Source organism: Gadus chalcogrammus, chromosome 22, assembly GCF_026213295.1.
Source record: "Gadus chalcogrammus isolate NIFS_2021 chromosome 22, NIFS_Gcha_1.0, whole genome shotgun sequence".
NCBI classification, from domain to species: domain Eukaryota; kingdom Metazoa; phylum Chordata; class Actinopteri; order Gadiformes; family Gadidae; genus Gadus; species Gadus chalcogrammus.
This window is the reverse complement of record NC_079433.1, coordinates 13,132,639-13,158,268: the sequence shown is the minus strand read 5'-3', so window position 1 is coordinate 13,158,268 and position 25,630 is coordinate 13,132,639. Positions and strand designations below refer to the sequence as shown.

The window sequence follows — 25,630 nt, the reverse complement described above, 5'->3', positions numbered from 1 at the left end:
CTGAATGTTTATAGAGCTCGATCTTGCAATCATGTGTATGCACGTCTTTGTTTCTGGTTCAGTTAAGGTAAGTTATCTAGATGAGAGAACGCAACACATTAGGGGTGTGACCTGAACAGTTTCAATTCAATACCAGTTATCTAGAAAGGTTTAGATTGATCTAATCAGGGCAGGGCCTGTTTTAAATCAATCTTTAATAGCATTAACATAATGATTTAGGTATACATATTCTTTATAAGGACTGGTTAGACTTAAGCCAGCAGATGTCTTTGCTTGTCTAATGGATTCCAAATAAGAAGAGCTTTTGTGTATAATAGTAAATAAAATGACAATGGACAATACTTGGATGCATTTTATTGAATCCTAAGAGCTCTTCTGTAATTAAATTGTTTCAGTCTTAGTTCTAGAAGGAAAGCTGATTGTAGGCTAAAACGGTAGGCTAAAAAAGAGGATAATTTATAGGAAGCATCTATTCGCCTCCTGTGTTAAATTGAGCATCGGTCAGAAACATGATTTTGTCAACTTAAGCCCTGTTCAACCCGAACCCTGTGCACTTCCATGTTCCTAGACACAAACATATTTCTGGGGATATATACTCATGTTCTTATATGTGTCTGAATGTGTGTGTGTGTGTGTGTGTTTGTGTGTCTGTGTGTGTGTGTGTGTTTGGGCATGCGTGTGTGTGTTTGTGTGTGTGTATCATGGCGTGGTGGTGTCTATGAATTGGGGTGTGTGTGTGTGTCTGTTTGTGTGTGTGTGTGTGTGTGTGTGTGTGTCTGTGTATTTATGTGTCTGTGCAGGCACGTCTGTTTGTGTCTGTCTGTGTATCGGTGTGTGTGTGTATATTTGTATGTCTGCACAGGCGCGTGTGTTTGTGTGTGTCTGTGTATCGTGTCTGTGTGTGTGCATCGGTGTGTCTGTGCGGGTGAGTGTGTTTGTTAGTGTAGGCTCATCATAAGTTGCACCATCCAGTGCGATGGCGTAGCAAGGGAGAGACCCCGAAGGTTGAGAGGGGTAGGTGGAGGAGGGATTCCCTCAGGTATCCATTCAACCGGTTCCTTGGTATGATGGAGAGATGTCAAACATCGAAGGAGAGAGAAACCTCACCGAGGTATTCCCTGATCTGATTACAGCACGTCTTATCAACTTATCACTCTCTGTTTCACCGGAAATGTTCACAGTCACACGTAACCGTTTGGGTTGGCATTCCCTCTCGATACCAAGAAGCAAGATGGATTAAAGTCTGATGACCCAGAGCTTCTACCTTGGGAAAACACCAACAGGATTACTCTTTGGGTTTCTTAAGGGCCCTTGAGGGGCCCTTTTAAAAGTATGCTGAGTGTGCAGGTTGACTAATCTGGTAATGATAGGGCTGTAGGTACTTGGATGAATATCGCAATTTCATCACTTTTTGTAAGTTGTAAGTATGTAATGTAAATAGCATTATTATTTTTGGCGAGAGAAACACAAAGAAAGGAAACTCCATCTGCACAGAAAGCTCTTACTTTGTGTGTTACTCTGTTTGTCTGACTGACTGACTGACTGTCTTGTGTGTCAATCTGAATGACAGACAGTCAAAGAGGTAGAGAATGTTGCCATAAAACTACAATGTATGGTCACAAGTGGACCGAAACACACAGCATAGGCCAGGAAGCACAAATATCCGAATAAAACGCAGGGCGAAGCAGCTGATGAAACTGGCGGCAGGCCAGACAGCTCCCCCCTCCCCAAGTTATGTGTGCTTACGTCAACTACAATTGCACACAGACATTTTAGGGACCAGTTTCTCATTCTTGCCTCAGTTTCTTCTCAAACAACAACTGGGCATATAACTTCAAACTTCTAAGTTGAGTTTCAAAGATTGGACAAGCTTTGGTTGGAACTGATGGGCATTCATTAGCAATTAATGTGACCAAAATAGATAAATATTCATTCATTAGTAGGCTAAGGAAAATGTGGGTAATTTATAAAAAATCTGAAAACATTCTTGTCCTTTGGTTTTGTTGGGTAGGTTGCATTATTGACACAATAGATCTATTGTTGAAAAAACACTTGTATCACAAGAGATGCGCGCTCCCATGGGTTACGTTGCTAAGTTACCATAAGTCCCACCCACCTGTGTAATAGATTCACCTGAGACAAGCTCACACGATGACACGATTTCCTCCAATCAGAGACGTAGTCAGGTGTTCCCGAGGCGAGTTTCGGAGGCGGATACCTTTAGGTCTAGTCGAGGAAAGACGGTCCTTATATATATGCCAATTCTGATTCACGAAGCCTAAACTTCGCAAGGAATAAGTGAAACCGAATAAAGATTATTAATTTAGATGATACCATCTGGGAGAGCCCTACTTATCAGACTTTCCGTGCATAAAATGTAAACTATTATTCTATATCTATTAGGGATTTTTTCTTAGTTTGTTATAGGCAATATTTTGCACTAACGAAGTAGGCCTGCTGCGTTTTGACACATGGAATCGTCGGGCTTCGACAACGCTCATTTTGCACATTGAATTTTGGTTTTTAATAGGATATCAACTCCTTTTGCAGAAGCGACAAGTCAGGTAAGTGATCGGAGCCATGAATCACTGCTTGTTGCCCTTCTGTCCTCACAACTGATTAAACCAGTTTTACAGAGAAGCTAAACTTGGTTACACTGGTTATGCATGGTGTATCATATTTGTATAATTACTGCAATAATCACATCGTGAACTTCTTTCGTATGATGACAGGTGCATACAATTGTGACAGATTCATAAACACATGAGTTTGTGTTTATACCCGTAGAAATGGCCACAACCTCATAGAAACAAGTACGTTAATAGACAACAACAGTAAGTGCAGTGAGGAGTGATGAGGACAATGATTGATGGCTGTTGCAAAACACGCAGGAAAACAGAGGTCATCAGGAAAACAGTGAGCCTTCGGTGTTAGTTCACCGTGTACAAGATAGAATAGTAATTAAAAATAGATACAAGAAGAAAAAATATGTTTTTATAGTATTGGCCGACTATAGATGGTGCAGCTACATCCCAGGGCATGTGGGAAATGTGTTGTTTGTTAAAATGCCACGAAGTTGACTCGAGCCTCTAACTGCAGTGGCTCCTGAGACACCATGTCAGAGAGACAACCATGGTGGAAGTCCTTCCTGGGGATCCGGAAGACCCCCGGCCAGATGGATGTGACCCTCGAGCCAGACTTCGACCCTTTCAAACCGAAAGGGGTCAAAGACGCAAAGATGGCTCCGGGTTCCAAGCATGGAGGTCCCAAGGCCTCGTCACAGACCCAGCCGGGGAATAAGGAGTCTGGCAGGGACAGCGATGACGAGACTTACGACGACTCCCACATGGACTCCGTCTTCAACGAACAGACTTGCCGCAGGAACATGAGGGTGTCGCGGTCGGGCCGCTTCAAGGAGAAGCGGAGGGTGCGCTCGACCCTGCCCATCGAGGAGCAGCAGCAGCAGCAGGACAAGAACGGTGCCAGGAAGTAGGACCAGGGGTGACCATGACGACGACAATGATGATGATGACGACGGCAATAATGATGATAAGGTGAAAGAAAAACCTGAAAAAATTCAATCGATCAAAGGCTGAGTGATTGGTTGGCCTGCACATGAAGACGTGATGCACAGCAGACTGTGATGATGGTGGTGGTGAAGAGATGAAGAAGACTTTGCAGGCCATTGTGGAAGGAAAGAGAGCAGCGAGTGCATGTGTAAATTGAAGGAAAGATCTATAAAATATATTATAAATATTTGGAAATACTATATGGGGCTATATTTGCATAGGCTATTTTTGTTGGGTGCCACTGTAAAATAACAAAAACACCTAAATGGTAAATAGATTTATTTTGTCCAGTGTTCTGATAATGGTTATTGAACCATGAAAAAGGAATAGCATAATGGATGTTTAAAGAGATTAAAGACAGGTTAGAAATGAATGCATTGAGCACTTCAGAGCCCTGACAGACCACGTGCCCCCCTGGTTCTCACTTTGGGCTATTTACTGTTTCGTTTGGGGACATATCAGCCTTTTCTATTGCAACTACGTGTAAAATGATGAAGGATTGTGTGTTTATTTTGATTCTTTGATGCTTCCTGAAGTAATCGCTGAACAAAATTCGGTCAGTTGACCTTTTAAGGTAGCTTTTGAGGTCCACCAAATGGTGAAAGTCCAGCCATTTGTGGCAGTTGACTTTTAAGTTATAGCGCTGTAAAGCACATGATTATCTGTAGAAGCAGGTTTATTGTGAAAATCGTGCAATGTTCCTCAGCAGCTTTTAAATGCATTTAGCATCGTTTTTACACAGTGATTCCGTGCCATTTAAAACAGTTCAAGTGTATATTTTATACTGATAGCTATACCATAATTGAAGGATTAAGCAATATATGTTTATACATTTTCTCCCTAAGCTAATACATTTGAAGTTAGAGCTGAGAAGTGCCATACTAGACTTTGTCATCCAAGCAGCTTGAAGAAATGTTTCGGGTATTTGTGATTAGTTTATTGGTACTTACACAATTGTATTCCGAACCATACCCATGATCAATTAATGAAGGCAAAACTTACTAAATAAATAAATTAGTATTTTATACTCTGTGTGTGTGTGTGTGTGTGTGTGTGTGTGTGTGTGTGTGTGTGTGTGTGTGTGTGTGTGTGTGTGTGTGTGTGTGTGTGTGTGTGTGTGTGTGTGTTTGTGTATTTAAGACATAGTGAAGAGTACCAGTACATTATAAGTTCAAACAAAGATTTGAGGAAAACATGTGTGGATATGTGTGTATGTATCTTCGTATGCATATGTATGATTATATATTCGTGTAAGTTTATGTTTATATTACAATCCAAATCACAATCCACCACAAAAACACAGAATAGAATAACTGAGTCATAATATATGACAGAGAGAAAGGAACGATCCCAATTTAGGAATCCAATCAATTCTGAGGAACCAGTAACAATAAAGAAAGACAAAGACATAGGATCGGTCTCCAATGGGTACGTCCAGCCCAGGGCAACTTGATCCTGTTCTGTCATTCAGGAGGCGAGCCTGCTTGTGTCACCACATTCCTCTCTCTTTGTTGAGGTGTATGTGTGGGTGTGTGTTTCACTTTCATGTTTTTTTTAAGACAGGCTATTATGCTACAATGTGACGCATAGCTTGCCCGATTTTCAGACTGTACATTTTACCTGCTACGTATACCATAATGGTTACCCAACAGTGTCTGACAGGTACTTAGTGTACTGCTCATACCTTCTGAGTCCCGCACCTCCGAATTACAGGAGGGGTTGACGAGGAGTGTAACGCCAGTCTTCACCACTAGAGGGTAAACACGATGCACAGTGATTCTAGAAAAGGATCAGAATAAAATAGAATCCGAACAGAATGGAGCAATATATAATAAAAATAATAACACACTTGGTTTGGACACACAATGAATTGCTACAACTTGGTTTCTATTTACTTTTGGAAAAAAGGCTATAGTATAATACACTGTTATAAATGCAGACTACCCGAATAAGTCAAACTAATTTACTCTGAGGCAGGTTATTTGAAATTCCATATTCAACACCAATGCAGGCCTAGTCAATAAAAAAAAAAGCTAGCGCATCCTTTCTTCAATTTGATTGGTCGGGACTTGAGCGTGAACTCTGAGGTGTGGCCTCGAGCTGACCGCCTCCGCACCCTGCAGCGCGCGGGGTTATACCATGGACCTATTCAAGAGGTGAATAACAGAACACTGAATGCTGCAATCATTGACACGTTAACAACCATATATATTGCACACATAAAACATTGCATTCGTTATTCTTTTTTGAGATCCGTAGTCATAATTTGTGCTATTCTGATGCGTAACTGGAATTACCACTTTTAAACAACTTTCTGCCGAATCCCGATACAGAGGTCAGAGGAGTAGCCTACATTTATAATATAGGCTGAAAAGGTTTTTTAATTGACCGAATACACCTATCCTCTGACTGCCCCTCCTCATGGAGGTGCACGCTTGACTGAAAATAACCCGAGCAGCTGTCCTCCTCCTCCCGCTCCCGAGTGCAGACTCAGCCAGCCTCTATCTGGGCCATATCCACAACACACGTTTGGAGTTCGGTTATTTTCCATAAGGTAAGCAACAAATTTAAAACCAAAGGCCTTTATATGTTCATTTATATATATACATACGACAGTGAGACCATATGAGAGTTGTAAATACCGTTCATCTAACAGGTGGCTGGCTACCGGCTAGCGTATTGCTTTCTTGACATTCTTCTTGTGTTATAATAACTTCTGAAAGGAAAACATCGGTGTTTCTCTCGCTCATACGGTCGGTCCAATGACTGTCATTAACGGATGTTAATGAGAAGCCAATTGTACCTGGCTTCTTTTTGTGAAAGTGTTTTACTTTTTATTTTTTTTACAGTAGACGCGAAATTCAATCTTTCTCCAAGTCATTATTTGCAGATGTGTGTGCGTGCCTGGGTGTCTGCATATGTTATATGCAGGGCTGTGGTGTTTAATAAACATAATTTAATACCCCAAAGTATTACACAACACATATTTAATGCACATTTCAAACCAAGCACCTGTCAGCCAACTGTTGACCAGTAGCCACAGTTTGACACAGATATGGAGATGGAAATAGCTATGGCGAGACAGCTTGCCAATTGAATACAGGGCAACCAGATCCCCTCTCCCCCCTTCGTCACTATACTATCTCTCTCTGTCTCTCTGTCTGTCTGTCTGTCTGTCTGTCTGTCTGTCTGTCTGTCTGTCTGTCTGTCTGTCTGTCTGTCTGTCTGTCTGTCTGTCTGTCTGTCTGTCTGTCTGTCTGTCTGTCTGTCTGTCTGTCTGTCTGTCTGTCTGTCTGTCTGTCTGTCTGTCTCTCACTCTGTCTGTCTGTCTGTCTGTCTGTCTGTCTGTCTGTCTGTCTGTCTGTCTGTCTGTCTGTCTGTCTGTCTGTCTGTCTGTCTGTCTGTCTGTCTGTCTGTCTGTCTGTCTGTCTGTCTGTCTGTCTGTCTGTCTGTCTGTCTTTTTCACACACATTCTTAAACACACAGGAACAAAAAGTCACAGATGGCAGCTAGAGTTGAAAGTGAGTTAACATTAGCTCGATGCCTGGGCACAGGCTGGAACCACAATGAAACAAACACAACCAATAAACGTAACCTGCTTCTTTAATCGTCCCATTTCATGAAAGTGCTGCAGGGGCTGGCATCCACAGATTCCAGAGCATATAAGAAGTGGGCAGGCTTCAGACCTTAGGCTCTCCACTCCCTCACTCCCACACAGAGCCCCTCAAGAATTCATCGTGTTGTGAATGGGCGGCGGTCATCCTCTCGTTCTCTGCAGCGTCTCACTCAGACAACGCAGACAATGCAGACAAGGCTCTTATTTGATATTATGGTTATTAGCTTATATGTGTAGCCATCATGTACGTGATATCATATGCCGCCACAGGTGATGTTAATTCCTTGTGATCCACATAGTTCAGTGACTGAGCCTGTGCTTTATCTGCAGTCTGCCGGCACTTCCCAAAGTATTCTGTTATGTTGTTTTCCCGTTCACTTCGTACATAATGGCAGTTAAGGCCTTCCCTCGCTAAAGAGGGCTATTCTCTGGACACAACGCAAACCATTGTTCCTCTCCACCCACCCAGCCACTGGACGTAGTATGTGTGTGTGTGTGTGTGTGTGTGTGTGTGTGTGTGTGTGTGTGTGTGTGTGTGTGTGTGTGTGTGTGTGTGTGTGTGTGTGTGTGTGTGTGTGTGTGTGTGTGTGTGTGTGTGTGTGAATGCATGTGTGTATATGTGGAGGGTGGAGAATAGGGAATGGGGTTCTTGGATTTCCCTAGAGAGGAAGGAGTTCTCTCACTGTATCCTGTTTGCGACATGAGCGGTGAAATATCTTCCTGTATAGGGGAGGAAAGAGGGAAAGAGAGAAGAGAAGAGAGAGGGGAAAAGAGAGAGAGAAATAGTTATAGAGAGAAGTTTGCCTATACTTTACATATGCATTTTGAGGCATTTATGTATTTATCCACTTTCTCAATCAAGTGTTGTTTACGCTTTTATAGAAAACTACCTAGCAGTAAATGCTACATGGTTAAATAAGCCTGCATTAAGTTTGAAATGCTAATTATTTGCACTTTGCCTTTTACTTGAATGTATTGTCTTAGTGATGTTGAAGAGGTACTTGAAAGTTGAGAACATCAAATATTTTAACACTTGAAAGCGAACTGTGTGCTAATACTCAATATTTGAGTCTTAACCCGCTGTGGGAGTGTGTGTGTGGTCGATGGGTGGTTCAAGCAGCCTGACCTGGCCGAGGCTGATTGAAAGAGATCTCCTACATGGCAACATGGAGCACCAGACCGTGTTGCCATGTAGGATATCCTTGAGTGAGTGTGTGTGTTGAGATGGCTGGTTTAACCTATGCACACTGGTAACTCAATGTGCACCAGCGGTGCAGCCTTACCCAGCCCAGGAGTCCAACCAGACTCGGCCAGGGGAACCAGCCGTCATCCACATACACTCCGACAACCGCTACGACTAATGTTGTTTGGGGTTACAGTAAGCGTGTTTTTGTTTTACTCCCCATCAAGGTACCTGAGGGGAAGCCATGTCTTCACCAGCTCCTCCCCCACCTCCTCCCCCCGCACCTCCTCCGCCACCCCCACTCTTCGTCGCAGCTCCTCTGCAGGTAGAACCTCAGGCCGCAGCCGTCCATTATGTTCGTACATTAAACCTCATGGAGCGTTCCGCTGGGGGTTCAACCGTGGCTTTGCCCTGTCAACGCTGTACCGAGGCGGCTCATTAAACTCGTTAGTGTTCTTCAACCTGTGGCCTAATTGGTGACCTGCTTTAATTGGTAAACAACAGGTGGTTGGATCCAAATCCTGGGGCGGACATTTGCTTGCTCAACATTGAGTTTCCTCATCCATGCCACTTACCTTTAAGTAGAATAGGAAATTGGTGTATTCATCTCTCTCTCTCTCTCTCTCTCTCTCTCTCTCTCTCTCTCTCTCTCTCTCTCTCTCTCTCTCTCTCTCTCTCTCTTTCTCCGCCTCTCTCTCTCTCTCTCTCTCTCTCTCTCTCTCTCTCTCTCTCTCTCTCCCTCCCTCTTCCTCCCTCCCCTTTGGGCTTTAAGTCAGATTCTATTTGTCCGCCACACACTCTGATGCCATTCTACACGCAACATGCTCATTGGCTTTCAACCTGCAGGCTATCTGCATTATTGATCAGAGGTACAGTTACACACACACACACACACACACACACACACACACACACACACACACACACACACACACACACACACACACACACACACACACACACACACCACACACCACACACCCCACACCACACACACACACACACACACACACACACACACACACACACCACACACCACACACCACACACCACACACACACACACACACACACAGATGGTGGGTGGTCAGATGGCAGTAAAGTGTCCTGTTGCATCCCTAGCTCGCATTGCTCTAATGTAAAATAAAAAGCGTGGGCTCAGGACAGCCACAGAGCAATTCAAAGGGAAGGAGAGGCAGGAGTAAATCTAAAGTAAACCTGTGGACACGTCAAATGCCTCTCCCAAGTATTGTTTCTATAAAAAGCAGCCACTCTTCACACACACTCACACGTCTCTCTATCTCTGTTACTCTCTCTCTCTCCCTCTTTCTCCCTCTCTCTCTATTTCATTTCGGTAAGGCTGTTTTGATTATTCTATACAGGACATATACCAAAGGGGTTGCTAAAGCATTTGAACATTACAACACATTCATTAATAATATTAAAATGAACGATAATATTTTATTTGTTTTTTATTCAACCTTTATTTAACCGTCATTAACCGTCATTAAGAACAATTACCTATTTACAATGGCAACCTGGCAAATATTATAATCTCTCTCTCTCTTCCCTTCTCCTCCCTCTCTCTCCCTCTGAGACAGCCTCGACGCTCCTCGGCCCCTCCCAGGTCCCAGTCCAGCTGTGAGGGGGGGGGCAGGGGTGCCCTGTTGGCGGACATCCAGAAAGGAGCCAGGCTCAGGAAGGTCACACAGGTCAACGACCGCAGTGAGCCCGTGGTCGACAGTAAGGGAGAGCCATGTCCTACACACGAACATACACATTCATGCATTCAGGCACGCACACACACACACGCACACAGGGCTGTAGGGCCAAATTCTGGGCCCTGTATACAAGAGGTCGTGATGGCTCCTACCACTAGGGAATTGGTAGAAAATTCTACAGACATAATTATTATTATTATTTTTTTTATTCCCATGGGCCCCCCCCCTCTGCCTTGGGCCCCCCCACAACTGTGTAACTCGTACCCGCAGTCCGGCGGCCCTGCACACACACACACACACACACAGTTACATGCAGCCGCAGGATTAGCATGTTTAAACACACAGACGCACATGACAATCGCCCAATAAACGGAAACACGTACGCAGACAGAATCCGTCCCAGGCAGTCAATGAGCGCCACGTGAATCTGTTGTCACTGGGAGTCATTGTCTCATGGGAGAGAGGTGAGGCGAGGTAAGAGAATTTGAGAGAGGGACAGAGGGGGAGAGGGAGGGAGTGAGAGGGGGAGAGGGGGAGAGAGAGAGAGAGAGAGACAGACAGTGTAACAGAGGGTGTTTGTTTAGTGAGCTCCAAGCAGGGAGGAGCTGGGGCAGTGAACGAGGAGAAGTATCGTCCGCTATAGGCAAGCGTGACATTAGAGGAACGAGAGAGGAGATGAGTGAAAGGAGAGGAATGAAAAGAGAGGGAGGGAGAAATGCAAAGGAGAGATTACAATACTGAAACAAATGATGTATTGCTGTATCATATATATTTTTTAGTGTGAAGAGTTTCTTTTGGTTCTATATTTGAAATTATTGTAATGGAAAATTACATTTTCACATTCAATTTCTCTGACTGCCATTTGTTGATTGTGCCTTTTCGCCGACACCCTTGGGGTGATCAAGGGTCAAAGGGTCCAACTGAGACGTCACCACTACGTCTCCCCACATTGCAGTTGTCAATGATCATCCAATAATGTTTACCCAAAGAGTTTCCTGTATTCCCGTCAAGTAGAAGAATGTATAAGGGGATCCCTGCGCCCTTGTGCCCGGTTTACCCCAGGCCCAAAGGTTAACGTTGGATTACTAGGAAGAGGTAGGGTGGCTTGACAGTGCAGGGAATAGAAGACAGCTTACATGATGAAGGGGAAACAACCTATGGATTTTTCCACCCCACGTCATGAGGGGGTCAGAGCTGCTCTCAGCATTTCCGAGACCTGTGCTACTGGATAAGAAGTCCTTGCTTTTGCCAATGCATTGGACCTAAGATGGAGCGAACTCCCATCTTAGGCCTCCGATTATTCTATGTTTGTTGTATGGTATTGTATGCTTATTGTTATAAGTTCGGATGAATCTTTAGTCTTAAAGAGTTTAGACGGAAACGACTGGTGAAAATTCCTACCACACTTATTTTGTACTATTTGAATACACACACTCGTCTAGTCTATGTTATGTTTATAACCAAAGAACAGTGGTGGTCAAAACCTTGCTGAGGCATTAACATCATCATTAACAAGTACATTTTGAGGTTAATGTTTTAATACGGAAGTCATTCAAATAGTCAGTTGATTATCCTTAATTTTCCATCACATTCATGCTCATTAATATAATACTCAAGTACGTGTGTGTGTGTGTGTGTGTGTGTGTGTGTGTGTGTGTGTGGTGTCCCCCAGAGCCCAGCGGTGCAGATGTGTCCAGCGGTCCAGGCTGTAACCAGGGGGCTCAGGGCGGGGCAGGCCACACCCTCGGGGGCCTCTTCGCCGGGGGGTTCCCCACACTGCGGCCCGTAGGACAGAAGGATGCAGTGAAGAGCCCAGGTGGGTACGGTGGAGCACACCTCGGTGGTCCTCGACGCTGTGCTAGATCTCCCTCTTAATTGTGCGCGTGTGTGTGTGTGTGTGTGTGCGTGTTGCCTCCAGTGTCTCGTTCCAGCTCGTCGGTGACCCCCAGACCCGTGTGGAACCAGCCCCCGCCCGGCGAGTCCAGCACCGACCCCGCCCCGCCCCTCCAGCCGATGGAGGGCGGCGCTGCCGTTCCCGCCCAGCAGCGCTCCACAGGCCCCTCCCACTCGGCCCCGCCCTCCCCCTCCCACACCGGCAGGCCGTTGCCGCCCCCCGCCCCCACCTCCTCCCCACCGCCGCCCCCCTTCGCCGTCCCACCACCACCCCCCCCCCCTCCACCTCCTCCGCCGGCGCCCCTGCTACAGCAGCCCCCCCCCGCCCCGCTCCAGGACCGCCCCGTCAGCAGGCCACCCCCCGTCCCCACCTGCCCCCCCCCGCCTCCGCCCCACCAGGTCACCCGCCCCACCTGGCTGCCCGTGCAGCACCACCACCCCCACCCCCACCACCACCCCCACCACCACCACCCGCAGCCCCTCACCCCCCCTCCCCACCCCCCTCCCTCTGCACCGCCCTCCTCCAACCCCAACCGCTCCTCGGGGTGCTTCTACCCGCCGCCCGCCTGCCACGTCTCCCTGGGACCCCCGCCTCCCCCCCCCCACTCCCGGCGTCCTTCACGCCCAGCTGCCCCACCACGCTGCCCCCGCCCCCACCCCCTCCCCAGGCCCCCCCCATGTCCCAGCGCCTCGGGGCTCCCCCTCTGCCCCCGCTGCCTCCGTCCTACCCCTGCACCGCCCCCACCCGACGGCCTCCGGCGGTGCCCCGCAGCGCAGGTACGCCCCCCCCCCCCCCCCCCCCCCCCCCACTCTGCTCCTCTGGCCTGGTTCTGTCCAGCCCTCTGTCATGACTCTAGCCCCCTGGGGACAGAGGCTACCCTTTAGGACTCGGTGGCCTTTGATATAATCCATTCTGTTTAAAGTTATATTGTACTACGCTTCATTCCTTTTACAGGTTTTACTGCCTTTCTTTTCCCGCTTGAATTATGTAATAACCAGTCTATTATGCATTGAATATCACATTTGTATCTTCTTTTCTCTTGTGTCCTCTGAGAAAGTGCCATGTAATCATGTAAAAATGGGATTATAGAGGACTTTGTCCATTTAAATTCTTTATTTACATACACGCTCTCAAACGTCCATCTTAACTGTTAATCGGTTTACCTGAACGGTAACGTCTTTGACATTCCGCTGATGCTGTTCTTCGATGCTGTACCCATGGCAACAGGTGTGAGTCGCTTGGCTCCTCCCCCCGCCCCGCCCGCCAGGTCGCCCACCACAGAGCTGTCTGGCCGCATTCCACCTCCTCCTCCCTTCCTGCCCCCCGCAAGCCTCAGGAACGGACACCTGCACAGCCTGGGTGGGCCTGCGTGTGTGTGTGTGTGTGTGTGTGTGTGTGTGTGTGTGTGTGTGTGTGTGTGTGTGTGTGTGTGTGTGTGTGTGTGTGTGTGTGTGTGTGTGTGTGTGTGTGTGTGTGTGTGTGTGTGTGTGTGTGTGTGTGTGTGTGTGTGTGTGAAGCAACAGCGGTCGTAGCAGAGTATAGTAATCTCCTGTGTCTCAGGATGAAATACCTGTATGCTAGACAGGGTGGCGTCCTCTAATGGCATGGTCTCTCGTCGTACCGCTTCTAGACGACTTTGAGTCCAAGTTCCAGTTCCATCCGGTGGAAGACCTGCCCCCGCCTGAAGAGTACAAGCCCTTCCTCCGCATCTACCCCAGCAAACAGAACAGAGGTGAGCCCCCCATCCCCCCCCCACACCCCCAGTGTAGACCAGACCTGGTCCGGTCCGGTCCATCTTCCACCAATACTAAAGTAGGGCTGTGCAATCGCTTTTTCGATTTTTGCTTCAAACGATATCTTTTTGTTGGATGGATATTGGATATTGGATATTGAAATTGCAGAACAGAACAGCCGGATACATATTTGTACATTATTTTTGATTTGTTCATTTTCTATATTATTTTTTTTTGGTGTCTTTTTAAGGGGGCATTTCAAGGTTCTCAGTTACAAAGGCATTTTCTGGAGAGAAATGCTGAATAATTGCATCATGTTTTCAAACTCAAATAATTTTTTGAATAATCATGATTTCAATATTGACCAAAATAATCATGACTATGATTTTTTCCATAATGTATCTAATCCATTGTTAGTGGAAGAGGTATACATTTTGTTCCAATCTCACCGTGCTCCGTCTCTCCCTCGATCCCCCTGCAGAGAACCCCATGCCCCCTGGGATCCGAACCCAACTCAGATGAGACCTCACACCCTGCCTGCTCCTCGGCCCACAACAACCAACGGCAGCCCGCCCGGACTCATTCCATTCCTCCACTCCACGTGTCTTGGACTCTAATGACAGCATTTCTGTGGGGTGTGTAAGCAGGGGTGCGGCAGCATTGTCGCACAGTCTCACACAGTGTGCGTATATTCTGTGGCTGTGTGTTTTTTTAGGGTTCCCAAGGGCCGTGGCACTTGCCGGGCCCAACCCAGAATAATGTGACCTCTGACCTCTTCTACGGTGGAATGTTTCAAATGTGTGTGTGTGTGTGTGTGTGTTCTGTAGTTTCTTGCTCCTGTGTGTGTGTGGGTCCACATCTGTTTTTTTTCATTTCCTTATTCTTCAACAGATGCACATAGACCAGACGTATGCACACAGAGCAATAACAAAGTATCCTTTGGTGGCTAAAATTACCTCGACATACAGTGCTTCCAAAGGTTACCATAAGACATACTCATAATGTTTGTAACAGAGTGACAATTGTATACTGTAAATCCTTTTCAAGAAACTTCTACAAGACGACATTTGTTTTGTTATTAAACTCAAACCTGTTCGCTTATGCAATGAAAGAGCCACTGCAATCTTGAGTAACACGATACACACGTACAGTTAAATAAGTCACCAGTGAAATACGCAAACAGTTATCCATTATTATCTTGACTTTGATTCTGACACAATCCAATGGTGCTATACTTAAAACTTTTATATTTTACTATAAAGGTATCTCTTTAAGTAATCTGCTTACATGTTAATATCTTTAGCATTTAAATTATCAGATCATAGTGTAAAGTGTATTGAGCAAAGGTGTTGGCAGGTAATAACCAACTCATTTATTGTGGTCCTTCTCATTAACATGTGAATACAGTGTCATCTGCTGGTAGAAAGTGGGAGTTATTACAAATAAATAATTAATTTAAAAGAATGACTTCATCCAAAGTGTAGTAGTTTATTGGTCAGAAATATTATGAATTATCTAGAGCAATCTAGAATATTTTAGTCATAAGAAGGTTTGGTGGACCATCAAAGATTTTTTTGGTGTAACAAGGCATTTGGTCCATAGTATCAGAGATCACAGTTACTTGGAGCTCTTACAGTGTGTCAAGCATGGCTAGGAAATGCATTGCACCTTGTACATGTATAATATTGTATGTGAAAAAATGAACTGTAACTGAAATTGTTTTACGACCAAAGATGTTCTGGGTTTTATAAAAATAACAAAATACTGCATGTTTAACAATTCTGTTTCAGGTTTACCGAATGGATATTAAACAGTTCGAGAGACATCAATTTGATTGTTTCCTACACCAAATGCATGCTAAACAAGGACATGAACTGATGGTGCAATTATTTGACACCCATTATCTTCAACAACATCCACCCAAAGGTTCACAATCAGATGTCACAGCAAACACGCAAAACTGAGGTACAACACAGGAGTGAGTCAGAGAGCTACGGCGTGGAATGTGTTTTAAAGTTCATCGTGCTTGTAGGTGAACTCTCGGGAGGATATGAAGCCATCCTTGTTCTCGTCCTCCTTCACGAAGATGTCCTCGACCATGCTCTCGTGATGGGTGTCGTTGGGGGGGTAGCCGTGGCGCTGGAACTCCTTGCGCAGGTATTCCTTCACCTGGGCAGTGGTCCGACGTAGCGGAGGGGGTGGGGGGATAAGAGTGTGCACCACCGTCAGGCCAGGGCTTGGCAGGCAATCCCAATGTTTGGTTTACATTGTTTACGACCTACGTCTTGCTGCATCTGCTCCACACACACATTGTTTAACATCTGTCTTAACCTAGCAGTGCAGCTTAATTCGAGAGATTACGATCACACGAGAATCAAACTGACCAGGCCTCAAGTTAAACCTCTGTGTTGGTGTCAAAACCAACCAGTGGTTCGGACCAATCGGCGTCCTACGAGGAACGACGTGATGGGCCGGGAGGGACGGATGTGATTGCTTTAAAAGACAAGCAGCCGAGACAACTAAACTATTCCTAGATCCAAGAAGCAAATACTGAAATCAAACTGCAACATTAAGCAGCAAATATTTTGTTATTCGTACTAGATAAGCTACTTAAATAATGAATCGATTACAAACATTTGACTCAATACATTTTCCGCTCCATTTTGTGAAATTAACTCAACTCCATTGACGCCGCGTCCAAATGAAAGCCTGCCCTGTTCTGTTCCCCTCACCTCCTCCTTGGAGAGCTTCCAGTCATCGTTGAGGTCCATCTCCTGGAAGGACTCGTGGGACCTGGGCCCGTTGCGGATCTCCATGACCTCGATGACAAAGGTCAGGGTGCTCTCAGGTGGGATCTTCCCTGAGTATGGGGGCACGAGCGCGCACACACACACACACACACACACACACACACACACACACACACACACACACACACACACACACACACACACACACACACACACACACACACACAGAGTCAGATATCTATGGCATCTCTGAGTTTGCTTGCAATACATTACCTTTTCAGGTCATGTATCACATGTGCTGTCATAATTATTTGGTATTGTACTGTATCAGTCAATACATTTCAGGTTGCTTTGTGTTACGAAAGACAGTCAAGCAGAGAACAACAGCCATGTTAGTGGGGTTAAAGTGCGTCAAATTCTTACCACAAGAAACGCATGCATGAGGTACTGTTCACATGCTCCATAGTGAGAAAAGGTGACCACATAACAGCGTGGGTTCTAAGACCCTCGTCCATTGTTGAAGTCCTTTCATGCTATTCAAAAACAAGAGAGCTTAAACAGAGAATCAAGTGTGTTATGGATGCAGTTCACTAGCATTGTCTTAAAATAAAGGAGTGTCAATTTGCTAAATACAATACGTAGTCTACCTCTGCCCTCCTTTCCATAGGCGAGGGATGGGGGCACGGTCAGTCGTCTCTTCTCTCCACTGCACATATCCTGCAGGCCTTTATCCCAACCAATAATCACTTCTCGGATGCCCAGTGTGAACCACACTGCCTGCTTGTCCCCTTCAGTATAACTTGAGGAAAAAACGAACATAGTTGCTGAGTTTGAGAGAAAGTTATAATTTTCTTTGCAAAATGTAACACTATTGATTTTTTTCCATGGGATCTTACCTTGAGTGAAACATTGTACCGTTTTGGAAATATCCCTCGTGATGCACTAGGAGAATGTCTCCATACTTTGATTTTCGATGACAGAGGAAAGGTCTGTGCAAAACCTCTATATTCACCTCGGCCTCGGGCAGTTTACCGCCGCGGACGGAGACCAAGAGAGAGGTACACAACCAACTCAGGACAGCCAGCAACATTGTGCAAGAAGGGCGCTCTGTTCCGTTAAACGAATAAATATTTTTTTGAGTTAAGAACTGATTTGCAACTTCATAGAACCAGTTGGCTCCATACGTGGCACTGAAGTTTCATCATAGAAGTTGTTGCAGGAAGTGTTCGTGTGATTGGTTGAGTTCTACGTCCTTCCCCTATAACCACGCCCCCCACACATGGAGCATCTTAAAATCACTGGAGGCTACATGAAATACACGTTAATCAAGTTTATTAGGAGTTCGCCAATTCAATTTTTCTTTTTAAACGGACATTCAGTTCCTAGGCTAACAAATCTCCGTGTTTCAGTATTTATTTAATGTAAAAATCCAAACAGATACACACATACAAACATATATACACGCATGCTTGCCTATAGTAATATGTCCTGTTTATCCTCAACAATTATAACAGTAATTTAAATAGGTCCATAAGTGAGTAAATGTTAGAACATTGCTTATATTCTTAATGCATACAGTTAATAGGAATATGCTAGGGTCCCCACATCACCACACATGCATTCACTGCTCCACTGCAGTTACACACATTTACAGTTAATCAATATATTATGTTTGATATCTAAATTGTTCAGATATAATCATATGTACACACCCCTGATTTGTATTCTCAGTGCACCATATTACCACTGCTAACATCGTCGCCACTCAAAAATGCCACTAAAAATGCTGCCATTTACAATGGTCTCTTGCTACATATCTGTTATTTCTTCATCAAGCGCAACTTCAGTAACAGTCAGCCAGCCATTTGACATCTCGACCGGTTGCTATTAAAACCAAACCTTATTAAAAACATGTCAAACACAACCATGGTCGTCATAACAGTGCTGCAGCCACCAGGAGGACTCCAAAGAGGTCTGTGATCAGGTACACTCCTTAGTCCTTAGTTAAATTCCCAGCCCCCCCTCCCACCCCCTGAAGGAATGGCACCAGTTGTCTTCCGGGCTGTGCCTTCAGTGGTAAGAGGAAGAGGTCTGAAGCCCAAAAGCATGAGGGGAGGTCTGGACATGCAGCCGACTCAGGGTAGCTGCCGTGTGGAGGCACCAGCTGGGCTCCTCTCTCAGGTGAAGTACTTACAGCCGGTGGAGTCCATCACACAGGCCTCGGTGCATCTCAGCTGTCCAAAGGACCTGGTGGAGACGTATGCACCGCACGGGAAGGGGTAAGCGCAGAGGCACAGAGGCACAGAGGCACAGAGGCGCACACACACACACACACACACACACACACACACACACACACACACACACACACACACACACACACACACACACACACACACACACACACACACACACACACAGACAGACAGACAGACAGACAGACAGACAGACAGACAGACAGACAGACAGACAGACAGACAGACAGACAGACAGACAGACAGACAGACAGACAGACAGACAGACAGACAGACAGACAGACAGACAGACAGACAGACAGACAGACAGACAGACAGACAGACAGACAGACAGACAGACAGACAGACAGACAGACAGACAGACAGACAGACAGACAGACAGACAGACAGACAGACAGACAGACAGACAGACAGACAGACAGACAGACAGACAGACATGCACAAACACACACACACGCACGCATGCAAACAAACACACACACACACACACAAAGAGCGAAATACACATACATATACACACAGACATAGAGACAAACACACACATGCACACACACACACACACCCACAAACATATAGACAAACACATACACACAACACACAAAGTTAAAAGCACATACATGCATACAGACACACACACACACATAAATGTTTATGTATAAATAGAGAAAAAAACATAAACACACAGAGAGACACTGAGACAGACAAACACACAAGCAATTTTTGTATGTCAATTTCTGACACACATTTGTGATTCCTGCACACACCCGCTCGTAAAGCTGTACGTGTGCCTGTGTGTGTTGGACGTGGGTGGTGCTCAGAGACGTAAACATACCCAGGAAGGTAGGACTTGCACGTCTGGTAACCAAAGTCCTTCCCGTCACATTCTTCCATGCCCTCGTGCCGATAGCCGTCCCCGCAGTAGGCCCACTTGCAGTCTGGAAAATTACACAAACGACACGCAAAAGATCAAAATGAAAGAAGGCGCGAAGGAAACTATTAAGAATATGAGCAGCATAAGGATAATAGGCGGACAAAAGGAAAGATGAAAGAGTAGTGAAACGCCTAATTGCTTTGGCACTCCTGTGAGTTCCAGTCGAGCCCATACAGCAGTTTCTGAGTTGTGTTCTAATTGGATTGAAAGGTATAGGGGCTGAGCGAGGCTGACAGAGGGAGCGGGACCCAGATTAACGAGGAGCCAGGAACTGGGCCCACTGCCTCGCTCGGACACCGGGAGGGATTTGATTCTAAATGAACAGCAGGAGTTGGAGCCAGGCCGCTGTCTGCAGCATGTAAAGAGAAAAAATGTGCGTGCGTGCGTGCGTGCGTGCGTGCGTGCGTGCGTGCGTGCGTGCGTGCGTGTGTACGGTGGTGTGTGTAGAAGGGTGTACGTTTTTGAATCCTGGTGTTCATGTGTAGTTTTGTATGTGTGTGTGCATGAGACCAAGTGTGTGTGTCTGCGTGTATCTTTCTAGTCTTTGTGCCACTGTATCATTGCGTGTGTGTCTGTATTGGGACTAATGGAATATCTTACAATGTCACCTTCAAATCAATACTACTATACTACTTATCCCTTTTGGCCACTTTAAGAAAGTACTCAATAATTGTCTTCTTTTTGATTGATTTTGTCTTTGTATTTTGTTTCCTATAGTGTTATCATGTCGTCATTCTTAATAAGGGTCCTAATCATTGTTTCCTCCGTTCATTTAAAATAAAGGTTGAATGAATGCATGAATGTGTCTGAATGTATTATTTTGTGTGCATGAGTGTGTGTGTGTAGTACAGTTGCCCATGTGTCTGTATGAAAAGCAGAAACCTCGGTATGCACAGTATCTATAGCCGGAGACTGTCGAGCCTACAGGATTGTGTGTGTGTGTGTGCGTCTGTGTTTGTTCAGACAGTTGTGTGCGTGATGTGTGCGTGCACTGTAGCAGGCGTGTCCGACTCACTGAGACAGGCGTCGGTGACGATCTTGTTGCCGTCGTCACACTCCTCTCCCTGGGTGGCCTGGACCCTCCCGTCCCCACACACGCCCAGCTGCTCGGGGACTTTCTCTGTGGACTGGAAGGGATGGAAGGGCTGGAAGAGAGAGGGCTTAGTGGTGATATGTATGCCCGTATAGACGCCACCCATAGGGGACGAATAACATGGCTTACTGGAGGTCCTGGTCAGGTATCGGGAGGAGATAAACAGCGTGTTGGCTGAGGTGATGGATGAATAAAGAGAGAGAGCGAGACGGATAGGCCTCGGGGACACGTGTCGTTTCAATGCAATACGCTTATCTCCGGACCGCGCCGGGGCGCATTAACTGCCCAGTCTGGACCGTCCAGATGGGATCCGGTTCACAATGAGTTATGGGGAGCGAGACCGCACCCCGAGGCTCACGTTCTGGTTGGACTGCATCGGTGTGTGGACGGATCAGGGCACCGTTTGGGCAGACTACTGGCTGCGTCAGTCAAACCACCCCCCTGGTCTACACGGATGCAAGACTTATTATTAATAAATCTTAAATTAAGTATTTGGTCAAAGCGAGACTTGATACCTGTTGGCGTTAAGGTCAGACGCTATTATCAGGGCTAAAAGGCAGACCTCATCACAAAAGTCACAACCAAAGCACAGATGGAGCAATAGAGTAATAGATGGAATTATAGCATGATAGAATGATAAAATGACAAACCCTAGGATTATCAACATTAGACAAAGATAGAAAGTAACCTGTATTGGCTTCCATCCATCTTTGTCTCTAAAGTAGAGTGACCTCTGATCCTTCCGGAGAGCTAAAGCGTTGTCTACTTGTAGGTTGGTCAGCTCCTCCTCACTGCTCACTACATATATCTGCACACACACACAGACATATACACACAGACACGCGGACACACACACACACACACACACACACACACACACACACACACACACACACACACACACACACACACACACACACACACACACACACACACACACACACACACACACACACACACAGACAGACAGACAGACAGACAGACAGACAGACAGACAGACAGACAGACAGACAGACAGACAGACAGACAGACACACAAATAGACACACACACACACGCAGATCTATAAAAAGGAATGTCCTAACATACATACCAACATTTCTTGCGGCAATGTAATAGTAACAATTCAAGGTTTTCCTACATTCTGTGGTGTTTTTTATGGGATACTAACAAAACCAGACATAAAATAACATCATAAAGACAAAATCTCTGCTGTAAAATATGCCATTTTTACGGCTCATTTTTTACGGTGAAATGTAATCACTTTGGCTGCTCTTCTTTTCCAGGAGTAAAACGTTGGGTCGTTAAACACCACAGCAGGGTGGCCATTTTAGCTCATTTACCTCTCCATTTCTGCTTGCATAATTATTAGTTCAGCCGAATTATTGGTTTAGCCGGAGAAATCAGCAAGACATTCATTATTAATGAAGTCTACTGATACTAGGGGAAAAGTAGGATGGTTATTTTCTTCCAATGCCTTGGTCTCAAAGTCTTCCGCCTGGTTTTTCGGTGAGTGAATGAGTGACTCACTGCTGGGACTTTGTGGTAGTTGTCGTGCCGTGTGTAGCTGCTGAACGGGGCGCTGCTCACCCCCGGAGCGGGGTCACAGCGACAGACAGCCGGGGGGCCGGGGGGCCCCGAGTCTCCCTTCTCCCCCACCACGTAGAGCGCTGGACAGGAACAGGTGCATGAGGGTTGTAGAGAACAGCTCAAACATTGTGGGCATTCATGCAATAGATTTAATCCATGAATATTTAGTAGATATTTACGATTTTTTAATTGTGTAAAGAAAAAAGTATTCCAGGTAAGACTTGTGGTTGACTACTACCTATGTGCTATATAGTTTTATTACATGTTGCTGTTGAATACAGGTATATATAAATAGTGACCCGCTTGCTGCGCGTTAGCCCTTACTTGTGTACTTCATGTATTTCTGCGAGCCCGTCTTACCTGAGGCAGGTGGACCGGGGGGGCCTGGACGGCCCAGAGGGCCCTGTGGGCCTGGGGGCCCCAAACGGCCCGGGGCCCCCGCATGGCCCTTGGTGCCCTTTACAAATAAAATAACTTCCATTTAACAACACACAGTGAAAGATTTGTCGGCCCATCACACCAACACACACATCCTCTGCTCACCCTAGTATCGGGGTGTCCCTGAGCAAGACACCTAGCCCTTACTGCTGGCTGTCGCCTTGCATGGTGGACATGGCCATCAGTGTGTGTGTGTGTGTGTGTGTGTGTGTGTGTGTGTGTGTGTGTGTGTGTGTGTGTGTGTGTGTGTGTGTGTGTGTGAGTGTGAGTGTGAGTGAATGGGGGAGGCTAGGCAAAAATGATTAAGCACTTTGAGTGGCCACTGGTTAGGAAAGCGCTATATAAATGCACTCCATTTGCACTGTGATGTCAGAAGTGTGAAGCTGACCTTTAAGACCCAGATCACCAGGGCACTCACACATAGATGGAATAAGTTTGCCAATACCGACCACAGCACACTCATTTTGAGTGCAGGTATTCCTACGTATGCAGCAGCTGTGCAATGCGCAAACACTTTCTGCATTGGGAATATAGACAGGCATATGTGTGTACTTTTGAAGCTGTCAAGACTATTGATGTCAGAAGAGGCTGACTCCGTTGAAGGCTTAATGTAGAGGTTGGAGTCACAGTGCTATTGAGGACATGGCCCGTCCCAATATGCTGGAATGAGCCTAGTGTGTGAGTGTCAAAGTGTAGAACACACCCATGTAAATGCACACACACACACACACACACACACACACACACACACACACACACACACACACACACACACACACACACACACACACACACACACACACACACACACACACACACACACACACACACACACACTCACACACACCTCTCTTCCACTCTCCTCACCTGTTTTCCTCTCTTTCCGGGTCGTCCGGTAGGCCCTCTCCTTCCTGGGACACCTTCCTCCCCCTTAGTCCCCATCTCACCCTGGGGGGAGGAAGGGCATTCTGGTGATGAGCATCACGTCAGGGTTTAAAGTCACACGACTGCATTAACAATAAATAGCCACCAACCTTCTGTCCCAGCATCCCAGTCAATCCAACGGACCCCTAAAGACAGAGAATCCAGAAATAAAAAAAGCATTATCTATCTGGAGCACAGATTTGTCATCTATTTTTAGGTACCGGCATCGGAAAAAAAGATCTCTAGGACCTTGGTCTAATTGAAGCACCCTAATCTTCAACGAGGAGCAGTGACCTATTTCAGGTCTCCCCGAGCTCAACAGCTGGTGCGGAGGAAGCTTTATATAACGGGGGGCCTTGTCCCCAGCGACCTTGCGAAGCAGGATGCTTCCAGAGATAGAGCTGAACCCAAGCTAACCTTACACCGTGAGGCTAACCAACCCCGACTCATGTAATCTGGTTCAACAATTAGGGATCTGTCCAGTTTGTGAGCTACAACTACAACATCTGATTATTAAAGTTTCAGAAAATACTAAATAAAAGTCACATTTACTTACTTTGTCCCCTTTAGGTCCCATTGCTCCAGGGGTCCCCCGCGCCCCCTGCAAGAAGAGACAATGGACATCAGGAATGAGAGGATTCACAATAGGGACATACTGGAGTCATTTAGGATGTAAGGGACTCAGTCCAAGCACCCTCTGCTTACCCTCTCTCCATTGGAACCGGGGAATCCCTGAAAAAGGGCCAGGTACACATTAATGAATTTACATCACATCGAAACAAAGAGCATTGTACACACGCAAAGTACTGCAGTGCTACTGTTGTGCTGATCTTAGTTCACTAGCCTTAAGCCCTGCTGGTCCTCTAGGTCCAGGTAAGCCCATGAGTCCTGGGTCGCCCTTCTGTCCCTGAAAGAAGGATTCAAACCGATCCTCACACAAGTCTCTGGGTCTCCGAAAAGTTCAAGATGGCCAATCATGACGATGACACTCGAATGTAGGAGAAATACGCCTTGAACCATTCTTGTCAATACAAGCATCTGCTCGTATAAGTGTATACTTGCAGTGAATATATCTGTTAAACATGTCCAAGCAATGACGATTAACCGTAAAATAAAAATAAAACCAGTTTGGTTCGGACCACTCACTTCGGGCCCCGGAACACCGAGCCGTCCCTGCACACCAGGTTTCCCAGGGAGCCCAGGGGCCCCAGTGCGACCCTACGGGGACACAAGGTCATAGGTCATTAGACAGGACCACAAATGACACACTGACAAACACACACACACACACACACACACACACACATAACAGCACTGTGCAAGCTGGAAATGGCACGCTACAAACAAAACAGATTTCCCAGAGTTCATATTGAAGCGCGCCACCAGCCCAACAGTTGACTTGTGTCCGACCCGTGTTTGGGTTGGAAGGAGAAAATGGAGTTCAGCCAGTAAGGAGCGAGCGCAGCAGAGTGTTGGTGGGTCATTAATAAGCGGGCACCGTGCGGTATATATGCTTCGTCAGATAATTTTCCGAAGGCTAATCTGACATGAGTAAGGGGGAAAACTCGGATCATAAAACATGGGAGGAGAGAGGGAATGTCACTGAGCACGTTAATTACAGTCCAGATCAGCAGAGAACCCATCCATCTCGTCCCCCTAGCCCAAATCCCCTCTTTCCACTCCGGCGCACCGAAACGCAGCCAACGCAATAACTCGCACACCTCAGCGACACCTGCGGGCGCCGCCAACCGCTCGCCTCCCCCCTTTCGACGCCCGTCCCTGCCTCCGCCATTCCGGGAGTGTGCTCTCATTTAGCGGGCCGGTCATTAAAAGACCTGCCCCGCTGCCAGCCGCCCACCCCCACCACCCCCACCCACCCACCCACCCACCACAGCCACCCAGAGCAGAGATGCTGGTGGCGGTATTGGAGGGGGG

At 46.3% G+C, this 25,630-nt stretch overlaps 4 protein-coding genes across 4 annotated transcripts in view; 2 read left to right on the top strand and 2 right to left on the bottom strand.

Annotated features, from left to right (window-relative positions):
• The first annotated feature begins 2,224 nt into the window (after positions 1 to 2,224).
• On the top strand, positions 2,225 to 5,410 carry LOC130376206 (proline-rich protein 15-like protein). Its single transcript, XM_056583429.1, has 2 exons — positions 2,225 to 2,564; positions 3,100 to 5,410. Exon 2 carries the CDS (start codon positions 3,116 to 3,118, stop codon positions 3,491 to 3,493), a length of 378 nt encoding a protein of 125 aa, XP_056439404.1. The 5' UTR covers positions 2,225 to 2,564; positions 3,100 to 3,115; the 3' UTR covers positions 3,494 to 5,410.
• Positions 5,411 to 5,666: 256 nt separating this feature from the next.
• On the top strand, positions 5,667 to 16,105 carry LOC130376069 (WAS/WASL-interacting protein family member 3-like). The gene is given in 9 exon segments (XM_056583281.1): positions 5,667 to 6,123; positions 8,596 to 8,693; positions 9,969 to 10,110; positions 11,761 to 11,904; positions 12,007 to 12,573; positions 12,576 to 12,758; positions 13,210 to 13,341; positions 13,613 to 13,714; positions 14,197 to 16,105. Coding segments are annotated over 8 exon segments (1,392 nt in total). The 5' UTR covers positions 5,667 to 6,123; positions 8,596 to 8,612; the 3' UTR covers positions 14,238 to 16,105.
• On the bottom strand, positions 15,065 to 17,672 carry fkbp14 (FKBP prolyl isomerase 14). The gene is made up of 4 exons (XM_056583283.1): positions 17,362 to 17,672; positions 17,113 to 17,264; positions 16,448 to 16,575; positions 15,065 to 15,884 (listed from the first exon to the last, which is right to left on the bottom strand). The coding sequence occupies exons 1-4, from the start codon at positions 17,553 to 17,555 to the stop codon at positions 15,726 to 15,728; spliced, it is 633 nt and encodes a 210-aa protein (XP_056439258.1). The 5' UTR covers positions 17,556 to 17,672; the 3' UTR covers positions 15,065 to 15,725.
• Positions 17,673 to 18,518: 846 nt separating this feature from the next.
• Positions 18,519 to 25,630, bottom strand: part of LOC130375977 (acetylcholinesterase collagenic tail peptide-like) — a 10,464-nt gene continuing 3,352 nt past the window's right edge. The window contains exons 7-18 of the mRNA XM_056583157.1: positions 24,842 to 24,913; positions 24,540 to 24,602; positions 24,401 to 24,427; positions 24,252 to 24,296; positions 23,806 to 23,841; positions 23,639 to 23,719; positions 22,694 to 22,790; positions 22,274 to 22,413; positions 21,433 to 21,552; positions 20,667 to 20,796; positions 19,553 to 19,655; positions 18,519 to 18,712 (exon numbers count right to left, since the gene is read on the bottom strand). Of these exons, the coding sequence (XP_056439132.1) occupies positions 18,643 to 18,712; positions 19,553 to 19,655; positions 20,667 to 20,796; positions 21,433 to 21,552; positions 22,274 to 22,413; positions 22,694 to 22,790; positions 23,639 to 23,719; positions 23,806 to 23,841; positions 24,252 to 24,296; positions 24,401 to 24,427; positions 24,540 to 24,602; positions 24,842 to 24,913 (984 nt within the window). The 3' untranslated portion in view covers positions 18,519 to 18,642. The remainder of the gene's footprint in view (positions 18,713 to 19,552; positions 19,656 to 20,666; positions 20,797 to 21,432; positions 21,553 to 22,273; positions 22,414 to 22,693; positions 22,791 to 23,638; positions 23,720 to 23,805; positions 23,842 to 24,251; positions 24,297 to 24,400; positions 24,428 to 24,539; positions 24,603 to 24,841; positions 24,914 to 25,630) is intronic.